This window comes from Myotis davidii, unplaced genomic scaffold (genome assembly GCF_000327345.1).
Source record: "Myotis davidii unplaced genomic scaffold, ASM32734v1 scaffold150, whole genome shotgun sequence".
NCBI classification, from domain to species: Eukaryota; Metazoa; Chordata; class Mammalia; order Chiroptera; family Vespertilionidae; genus Myotis; species Myotis davidii.
The window spans coordinates 1,493,064-1,503,563 of NW_006283437.1; the positions used below are offsets into that span (position 1 = coordinate 1,493,064).

Consider the following 10,500-nt stretch of genomic DNA (forward strand, 5'->3'; position numbering starts at 1 on the left):
TCTTGTGCTTGGGCTAGTTTCCCCTGCTTTCCCATTGGCCGAGATAAGGGCAGGCTGAGTAACTGATACATTCTGCGGCTTTTTCTTGGAAGAGGGGTTAAGGACACAGCTATCAGTCCTGTTCTGTCCTTTCAGGAGCAGATGCAATTGTGGGCTTCCATAGAGGCAGGTCACACTCCAGAGCACAGCTGAAGGAAGGGCTCCTTCTGCTTCCTCTCCCGGACTCGCCTGTTGGATGGGCTGTTTCCTCAGCGCCGGGAGGGGGCTGGAGTGTTAGTGGAGCTCCCATGCCGGGAAGGAGCTTGCGGTGTGCAGAAGCTGTGTGCCCCTCAGCAGTGTGTGGACGGCGAAGTGGTTTGGAGCAGCGGTTGCCAACTGGTGGTCCATGAGGGTCGAAAGGTTGGCGACCGCTGGTCTGGAGCACTCTCCCTGTGATGACGGAGATGAGCTTTCCCACGTGGTGTTGGGTGTAGGGTGAGGAGGTGAGGTTTAGTTCTGGAGAACCTGTGGTGGGAATCATGGGAATGTTGCTCTAATGAGAATACTGGCCCCGACAGCAGTTGGATAGGAAGTCTCCACAGGCTTCCATGGGGGGTCATTCATTGCAAGCTGTTCTTGGGGGAGCAGGGGAAGGGAGCTTGAAGAAGAGTATGTTGTACACTTACATTGTAGTTTCTTTCTGAGCTAAAGTCTTTAAAAAAACATTATTGATGGATTTGGGAGAGAGGAAGGAGGAGAGAGTGAGAAACACCGATTTGTTGTTCCACTTATTTACATATTCACTGGTTGATTCTTGTGTGTGTCCTGACCGGTTGGTGGTGAACCTGCAACCTTGGTGTATTGGGATGACACTCTCATCAACTGAGCTGCCTGGCCAGGGTTGGCCTAAGTCTTATCACCTTTTTAATTATTATTTAAAAAAATTCTTATACAATTGTAGTCCAGACTGTTTCTGAAACTGTAACTGCCCTGTCACTTCAAACCTGCAGTCATGAATTTGGGGCTGATGGAGGAGAGCTCCTGGGGCCCGGCTCTGCCCATGCTTACGCACACCCTGGCCTTCCTGCGGGTCCGGGGTGTGTGGTGAGCGGAGCTCTGTTCCCCAGGTTGTGTATGAGAGGTGTGAGAAGCTGCGGCCCACCCTGTTCCGGCTTGCCAGTGACACTGTGGATGATGACGACGCACTAGGTAACGGCTCTTTCTCTTGGCACAGGCAGCAGCCCAGGTGCAAGCAGGCGTGCGCCTTCCTGTTGTGCCTCTGGGGTGCCAGGAACAGGCAGAATGGACTTTCGGGTTTATGGTGATGGGCCCAGGAAGGGCATGACCTATTTTGATTTAGAACTGATTTTAGAAGAATCTAGTCTTGAGCAAGAAATCAGCATCTGGTCTGAAAGCATGGAAAGAGGAAATTTACCATGTAGATTGGGTGTGAGGGTGAGAGAAGAAAGAGTAGACAGTGCTGGTGGCCTGAAGAAAGGCTGGACGTCCCACAGAGGCCCAGCAGTGGCTGCCAGTGGTCATGTTGGAGGTTCCCCCAAACTGGGTGCCTTCAGGGGCTGGACAGGTAACCTAAGGAGTTAGTTGTAGGGAGAGTGGAGCAATTTTTTTAATCCTCACCCAAGGACATGCTTATTGATTTTAGAGAGAGGGAAAGTGTGTGGGGGAGAGAGAGAAACATCAGTGTGAGTGAGAAACATCACTCCATTGCCTTCCTACATGTACTCCCCCCGACTGGGGATCAAACCTGCAACCTAGGTATGTGCTCTGACCAGGAATTGAACTGTGCAACCTTTTGATGTACAGGATGGTGCTCCGAACAACTGAGCCACATGGGCTAGGGCAGGAGAATGGAGAATTTTAGTACCTGAACATGGGTATTAAAACATTTGGGGGAGGGGGGCAATGGGGGATAAGGACACATATATAATACCTTAATCAATAAAGAAAGAAAGAAAAAAAATCCATTCTGGAAAATAAAAAACCCCCCACAACATTTTGTTTGCCCCGCCAGTGTGGCTCAGTGTTTGAGTGTCGATTCATGAACCAGGAGGTCACGGTTCGATTCCTGGTCAGGGCACATGTCCAGGTTGCAGGCTTGATCCCATGGCGGGAGGGGGTGTGTGTGCAGGAGGTAGCTGATCAATGATTTTCTCTTATCATTGATGTTTCTATCTCTCTCTCCCTCTCCCTTCCTCTCTCTGAAATCAATAAAAATCCAAAACATTTTAGCCCTAGCTGGTTTGGTTCAGTGGATAGAGCATTGCCCTACAGACAGAAAGGTCCTGGGTTTGATTCCGGTCAAGAGCAAATGTCTGGGTTGTGGACTCAGTCCCCAGTAAGAGGCATGCAGGAGGCAGCCAGTCAATGATTTTCTCTCATCATTAATGTTTCTATCCCTGACTCCCTTCCTCTCTAAAATCAATAAAAAAAACAGACCCATATTTAAAAAAAATTTTTTTTTATTGAAACTCTCCAAACACATCAGAAAGGGGAATAGTAGAATAAATCCTATGCACTCTTCTACTGACAATGACCAACTTGTGGCCAGTCTTTCCATTTCGTTTCTTCTGTAGCACTCTTTCTCTCCACCCCCCATTCTATTTTGAAGCAAATTCCAAACATTTCAGAGTAATTAAATATCCAGTCAGTGTTCAGAGTTCTCTGGTGTTTCCCTCTTTAAGTACTTCTTGCTACTGTTTGCCCCCCTCCTTTTTAAATAGTTTGTTGCCTAAGACCATCCTGCATATCAGATATTTACATTACGATTCATAACAGTAGCAACATGACAGTTATGAAGTAGCAACGAAAATAATTTTATGGTTGGGTCACAACTTGAGGAACTGTATTTAAAGGGCCAGAAGATTGAGAACCTCTGGGTTAGGGCTATATATATACATATATATTTTAAATATGTTGTTTTCAGAGAGAGAAGAAGGAAGAGGGAGAAAGAGATAAAGACATTGGTGAGAGAGAAGCATGGGTCGGCTGCCTCCTGCACATTCCCTACTGGGGATCAAGCCTGCAACCTGGAATTGATCCGGCGACTCTTGGTGCATGGAATGACACTCAGTCTACTGAGCCCCACTGGCTGGGCAGTTGATATTTCTTGTCTTTTAATGGATAGCCTCCATTCTGTCCTTTTTAAAAATATTTTTTTTTATTGATTTCAGAGAGCAAGGGAGAGGGAGAGAGAGATAGAAACATCAGTGATGAGAGAGAATCATTGATTGGCCCCCTACGGACGATCGAGTCCACAACCCAGGCATGTGGCCTTGACTGGAATCAAACCCGGGACCCTTCAGTCTGCAGGCCAGTGCTCTATCCACTGAACCAAACCAGTAGGGCTGTCCTTATTTTTTGCGTGAAAAATTAGACCTTTGATTTGCAGAGTTTCTTTTGGTCTCAGTTTTCTGATGGCATCCCTCATGGTGTTTAGCATGAGTCTCTGTTCCTGAGATTCCTTATCAGTGGGATCAGGGGGTTTCATCAGATTCAGGTTCAATTGGTCGGGCAGGGGGAGCAAGAATACTTCATAGGTGGTGTTCAAGAAGCCCGCAGTGTCCGGTTGTTGGCAGGAAGCAATGGGGGGGGGGTCCCTTCTGGGAGGTAACCTTCTGGCACTTTAGCCTCCATGGCCCCTGGCCCTGTGCTCTCCTGTCTGTCTCTCTTAGGAGCGATTTTTTACAGGTAAACCAGACCATGAGAGGCTCATGTAGTTTTTGAAATCTGGGTGTATTTTACACTTTCAGGACATTTTAATTTGGACATTAAATTTTCATCAGGAATGCTTGATTTATATTTAGATTTAAAAGGGGAGATTCATGTAACAGTTGGTTCCCTACGTACTTAAAAGCTTTTTACTAACTGAATAAAGTACCAGAAAATTCTTTTAGTATTCGCATTCACATTGATAAAACAGCTTTCTATTTTAATTTTAGATTAATTAAAATAAAGTTTTAGTTCCTTAGTTGATGGAGTCATATTTCAGCAGTTGGCTATCATGTTGGACAGAACAGGCATAGAAAAGTGAAAAAATTTGGTTCCTCCTCTGTCATGAGAATGGAAATGTAGGGGTTCAGGGATTAAGTGACTGGATCTGATAGAGGGGCCTGGTCACATGATCAGGAGAGACAGGGATAACACCCCATCTGGCAGAGCCATGGGACATCTGCCTTGTGGAATGTCTTAAAAAGGACTACAGCCTGACCGGCATAGCTCAGTGGTTGAGCGTGGACATATGAACCAGGATATCATGGTTCGATTCCTGGTTACGGCACATGCCTGGGTTGTAGGCTTGATCCTATACATCCTCAGTGTGGGGTGTGCAGGAGGCAGCTGATCAATGATTCACTCTCATCACTGATGTTTCTCTTTAAAAAATATATATTTTTACTAGAGGCCCGGTGCACGAAATTTGTGCACTGGCGGGGGCGGGGTCCCCTCAGCCCAGCCTGTGCCCTCTTGCAGTCCGGGAGCCCTTGGGGGATGTCCAGCTGCAGGTTTAGGCCCGCTCCCCACGGAGACATCCTTAGTAGAGGCTCCCGCTACACTACTACGCTCAGCAGCCTTGAGCCCGGCTCAGGGCTTCTGGCTGAGCGGCGCTCCCCTGTGGGAGCGTACTAACCACCAGGGGGCAGCTCCTGCGTTGAGTGTCCGCCCCTGGTCGTCAGTGCATGTCATAGCGGCCGGTCATTCCACCGTTCATTTGATTTGCATATTAGCCTTTTATTATATAGGGTTGATTTCAGGGAGGAAGAGAGATTGAAACATCAATGATGATAGAGAATCATTGATCACCTGCCTCCTGCACGCCCTCTACTGGGGATGAAGCCCGCAACCTGGGCATGTGCCCTTGACCGGAATTGAACTCGGAACCCTTCAGTTCATAGGCCAATGCTGTACCCATTGAGTCACACTGGCTAGGGCTCATCACTGACATGGCTCTCTCTCCCTCCCCTTTTTCTCTCTGTAATCAATAAAGAAATATATTGGGGGGGGAAAAAGACTGTGGTTATTGGTAGCCAAACCTGGGGACTCTGATTTTTCTCTCATTCTCCAGCGGAGATTCTCCAGGCAAATGACCTCCTCACCCAGGGAGTTCTGCTGTACAAACAGGTGATGGAGGGCCGTGTCATCTTTGGGAACACGGTGACCAGCACAGCAGGAGACACACCTGACTCCAGAGGTAATGTGCAGAGAGCCTCTCTGTACCTGCTGCTTGGAGCAGCCTCAAATCCCAGAAAAGAGATCCTCAGAATATCCTGGGTTATGATGTGGAAATGAGAAAACTCTCCTTCTCCCTTTCCTGTGAGAACTGTCGCATGGGCCGTGATGGACTGGCTGGCAGGCTGGACCCCAGCTTTGGCTGGACACAGAAGCAGATGGCTGATTGCGCCCAGGTGTAGACTTCTTTTCTCATGTGTGCTTGCTTATGGGAACTGGAGACCAAAAAATGATCTTGAGTGGTTCCCAATGCCAGCTCGCTGCATCAGAGTCATCTGGACTCTGGTTAAAATGCAAATTCTTAGGTCCCTGGCCTTGGCTTTCTGAGTCAGGATTGCTTAGGGCTAGGCGAGGGGTGTGCATGTTTATCAAGCCCTGCAGGTGTTTCTGGTTGGCTGTGGTCAGGCACCTCGGAGGGGTTCTGAGCTGGCGGAGCCAGCTGGCTGTGTCCAGCCTGAATGGACCACCAGAGGAGGACTGGCTGCTGGCGGGAAGGCAGTCCTCTGGCTCCCCATTCCAGGCCCCACGCAGGCTCTCTGCCAAGCCTTCCACTTGAGGTGGAAGGTGCTGGGGGTATTGAGGGTGGGGTGCTGTGATGTCTTGACTGGGAGGAGGCCCGAGGGAAGCTGGTGGCTTTAAGTGGAGACCTTGCTCTCGCTCTGACTGAAGAGCTTCTCAATCCGTTCTCTAGTCTTGCAGAGTCCAGCAGCCTGCCAGAGGAGCTGCCTGATCGACTTGGAGCTGGAGGACAGTGAGTCTGAGCAGGCTGGGCCTGGGGCACCGTCTCTGCTTCATCAGGACCTGGCAGCCTTAGGTGAGGGGGTGGTTTGGGGAGCAGGCAAGAATGGTCCCGGCTCCCTGGGGAGTGAGTAGGCTGGGTCCCCTTGGGGACCTGTTTTTAGAGGGAAGTGGGTGTACTGGGAAGCTCAGAGGGGTCCTCTTGGCACTTAGTCTCAGGTTCACCGTGGGTGCGGTGAATGCCTGTGGGTTCTTTGCTTTGGGCTTGCTAAGTGCCCTGGAAAGGGTGGACATGGTGCCGCTCTCCCTCCTGTCGGGATGAGTGGTCGTGTGCATCTCCCTCTGTTCCTCTCTTGTAGGAATCAGTGATGCTCCAGTTACCAGCAAGGTAAGGAAGCTCTTCCCAGGGCCCGCAGGGGAGTGGAGGGACAAAGCTGCTTAGGGGAGGGGCTACTGTAGCTTGGGGTGCTGTAGACGTGGAGGCCAAAGCCTCTTCCTCGGTGTGCTGTGTTTGGCAGCCCCACAGGGCACACGTCCTCGTCTCCTCGTGCTGATCCTCTTCGGTAGTGCCTGGCCCTGCTCTTGCCCTCCTGCCTCAGGCAGGGTAATCAGCCCGGTGCGCAGGAGCTTTGGTGGGTCAGGAGAGCTGTGCCGCGTGTCACCGTGGCTAGTGGTCATTCCACCCTGGCCTCATCTTAGCTCTTACTGGTTTGGCAGGTTGCCGGGCAGAGTTGCTGTAAGGAAAAGAGGAATCCTGCAGGCACACTGCCGGGTGGCGGTGTTCAGAGCCCATCAGCAGAGAGGAGTGTGCTGGACCTCCTCTCCCCACAGCCACCTTTGGGCGCCCTGTGAGTCGTGTGGGCAGGGGAGGGAGACGAGGGCTGCTTGCATGAGGGCTGGGGTGACCCTCGAAGACAGGCAGAGACATCGCTCTGCGGAGGCTCCTTTGCTTCCCTCCCCTCCTTTTACTCCCATCCCAAGTGAGGAAAGGACACCCTTGGCCAAGGCCTCTGGAGAGGGTTTGTTTAAGCAGCAACAGCAGTATTAACGATGTTTTTGTTGTGTGTAGGTTGAGGGTTGTTTTTTTCTGATTATTATATAACTAGAGGCCCGATGCATGAAATTTGTGCAAGAGTAGGCCTTCCTTCCCCCGGCTGCCGACACTGGCTTCCCTCTGCACCGTGACCTGGGCTTCCCTCCAGCCGCCAGCAGGTACCCTGGACCCGTGCTTCCCTCACAGCCCCAGCTTTGTCTGGAAGGTGGTCCGGAAGGACGTCCAGTCTAATTAGCATATTACGCTTTTATTATTATAGACTTGAAGTTAAATAAAATTTGATCACTAGAGAAATAGTTAATATAGAAAGTCCCAAATATCAACTCCTAAAGACAATGTTGAATGCTCCTTCTTTTGCTTTCTTTCTATACATGTAGTAATGTGTTCTTGTCACTTATTTTTACACAAATGGGGTCATAATTTATAAACTGTACTCCAATGTGGATTTTTCTATATCACATTATATCTTTGATATGAGTGCATGTCAGTTTATATAAATAGTTATATGATTCATATATACTCATATACATGCATTTAATCATTTCCCTCTTGTGGATCTTTCCATTGCTTCCAGTTTGGAGGCACTTGGGGCAGTGGTTATAGTCCATGTTTCCTCAAGCAGAGGCGCTCCGAGCTATGAATGTGAACACATTTCCCGAGACCCTGCCCCTTTGCCTCTGGAAATATTAGCAGTTTGCCTTCTCTCAGCAGCCTGAGTGCCATGACCCTGGTGGAGAGAGACCATTGGGCTCTGGTGGCAGGGATGTGTGGGCGGGGCTTCTTTCCAGTTCTCTCATCACTCCACAGGGGCCAGTCATTCTTATTTCCATGGGTTACTTCTGTCTGGGCTTCAGTTTTCCAAAATGTTTTCAGTTTGTGTTGCAAATGGACAAAATCCTAAAGAAGTGTGAATGAAGTGGTGCCTGAATCTGTGACCACCTTCCTGGCTTCCGTCCCGCTGGGTATCACATGTGGGAAACAGCCTGGCTGAGCTGCCTGTGGTCAGGCTGCCTGAGAGCCACGTTGGTTACTTTATTAATAGTTTATTGGATCCTCATTATGTCACACATTCCACTGAGTGCTCTTCAGACATTTGCTCATTTAATTTTAACAACCCTCAGAGAACTGAGGCCTAGGTTAAATTACTTATCTAAAGTCACATACCTCTGCCCCAACTGGTGTGGCTCAGAGGTTGAGCATCCACCTATGAACCAGGAGGTCAGGGCATATGTCCGGGGTTGCGATCCCCAGTGCGGGGTATGCAGGAGGCAGCCAATCCATGATTCTCTCTCATCATTGATGTTTCTATCTCCCCCTCTTTATTCCTCTCTGAAATCAATAAAGTGTAAAAAAAATAGTCACATACCTCTAAAACACACACACACATGCTCACATATGCCTATACGTATATTTTTCTTTTTTCCTCTCTCTTATCTTGTTCTTCAGAAAGCCTAGCCACAGATTCCTGGAATTCTTGCTTGTCTTGATATATATATTTTTATTTCTTTGCAGGAATTATATTCCACAGAAAAATATCCCCAAGGAAGTGCCACCAGGGACTAAGTCCTCTCCAGGTTGGTCCTGGGAGGCTGGCCCATTGGCTTCGTCTTCCTCTTCTCAGAATACACCTCTGGCTCAAGTGTTTGTCCCTTTGGAGTCTGTTAAGCCCAGTAAGTGCAGTTTCACCTTTTTTCTTCTTTCTTTCCTTCTATTAGATGCCCAGCTTTATTCCCTGAGAAGTGAGTGTTAGAGGTTTTGCCTCAGGGCAGAGGAGGTGGTTTCACATCTCTTAGCTAATATTTTCCTTAATGATTTCTCTGTCTTGGGGTGGATTGGCAGGTGGAATTTAAAAACTAGGGGGATTGAAAAAAAAACAAAACAAAACTAGGGGGATTGAGTCTGCTTAGGTACTTGATGTTTGTTCATTTGGAATCAAGAAGGGAATGTTCACTGTGGCTTGAAATAATTTAGAAGAGTTGGAATGAGAAGGAAATGAAGGAATTGGTTGGTGATTTTCTTCTTCTAGGGATCCTCTAACAGCGGTCGCCAACCAGTGGTCCGCGGATTACTGGTCGTCTGTGAGGCCCGAAAGGTTGGCAACCGCTGCTCTATAAGGCAGGGAGTAGATTAGTATCTTTACCCCTTACAAAGGAAACTGCAGGCCACTAAGTAAGGTGACTGCCTGTGGGCAGCACTGGTATGTGAGCCGGAAACCCCTGAGCTTTAGATCTGAGGCCTGGCCCCCTTCTCCGGCACAGGCCCGGCCGTGGCCGTGGTGAGGTCAGCCTGCAGGGAGCCTTGGGACCAGGCAGAGGAGTTACACAGTCAGTGAGCTGTGGGGCCCTTTGCACAGTTACTCTGTTAAATTTTGATTTAAAAACAATCTATCTTCAATGTTAGTTGCCTGGTTTTGATAATTGTACTGTGGTTTTATAAAACATTAACATTTGAGCAAGCTGAGTGAAAGGTATATGGGAATTTTTAGTTAGCTTTACCACTTTTTATAAATCTGAAATTATTATGTCCTGGTCAGGTAGCTCAGTTGGTTAGAACATAGTCCTGATCTGCCAAGGTTGTGGGTTCGAACCACCAGTCAGGGCAGGTACAAGAATCAACCACTGAATGCATAAATAAGTGAAACAACAAGGTGATGTTTATTTCTTTCTCTCCTTCTCTCCCTCTCCCTCCCTCTCTAAAAAACTCAATTAAAAAAACTCAAATTATTACAAAACAAAGTAAAAACTAAAATTAAAAGCAAAAACATATATTTTCAATATAGAAGTTTTAGAAAAGATAGAATAAACCAGAAAATTAAAATCATCTGTACCATTATCACTCAGAAATGGAAGTTTTGTTAAAATCTTAATGTACTTTCTTGTTTTATCTGTGTGTGTGTGTGTGTATGTATATGTGTGTATGTATGTATATATATATATACATACACACACACACTAGAAGCCCATTGCAGGAAGATTCCTGCAAGAATAGGGCTTCCTCTGGTCGATCGCACTGCCAAGCCACGCCCGCCCAGGGCCGCACACGGGTCCCGCGGGGCTTAGGTGGCTCATTGGTGCCTCCAAGCCCCACTGCCCAGGGCCTCAGACAGGGGTCCCGGCTGGGGACAGGGCTTAGGCGGCTCGTTCGCTGTTCACTCTGCCAAGCCCCGCTGCCCAGGACCACTCATGGGGGCTCCCAGCAGGGGGCGGGGCTTAGGCGGCACACGAGGGCCGGATGGCAGCTCACACTGGCCCGCCCTGCCTGCAGTATGCAAATTAGCCACCATCTTTGTTGGTGGTTAATTTGCATATCACACTGATTAGCCAGTGGGAGGTGTAGTGAAGGTATGGTCAATTACCATGTTTGTCTATTATTAGATAGGAAGTTAAGCATTTACTAACCATTAACCCAGCAATCCCAAATGTAAGTTTGAAAAGGATTTTTAGAATATGTTTATAGCAGCTTTATATATAAACAGCCCCAAACAG

The 10,500-nt window shown here is 48.3% G+C and overlaps 1 protein-coding gene across 1 annotated transcript in view; it reads left to right on the forward strand.

Moving 5' to 3' along the window:
* GGA2 (golgi-associated, gamma adaptin ear containing, ARF binding protein 2) overlaps positions 1-10,500 on the forward strand; it is a 57,648-nt gene that overhangs the window by 15,000 nt on the left and 32,148 nt on the right. Inside the window, exons 9-14 of the mRNA XM_015564062.1 lie at positions 1,107-1,188; positions 5,060-5,185; positions 5,915-6,037; positions 6,321-6,349; positions 6,679-6,809; positions 8,528-8,685. Coding sequence (XP_015419548.1) covers positions 1,107-1,188; positions 5,060-5,185; positions 5,915-6,037; positions 6,321-6,349; positions 6,679-6,809; positions 8,528-8,685 — 649 coding nt within the window. The remainder of the gene's footprint in view (positions 1-1,106; positions 1,189-5,059; positions 5,186-5,914; positions 6,038-6,320; positions 6,350-6,678; positions 6,810-8,527; positions 8,686-10,500) is intronic.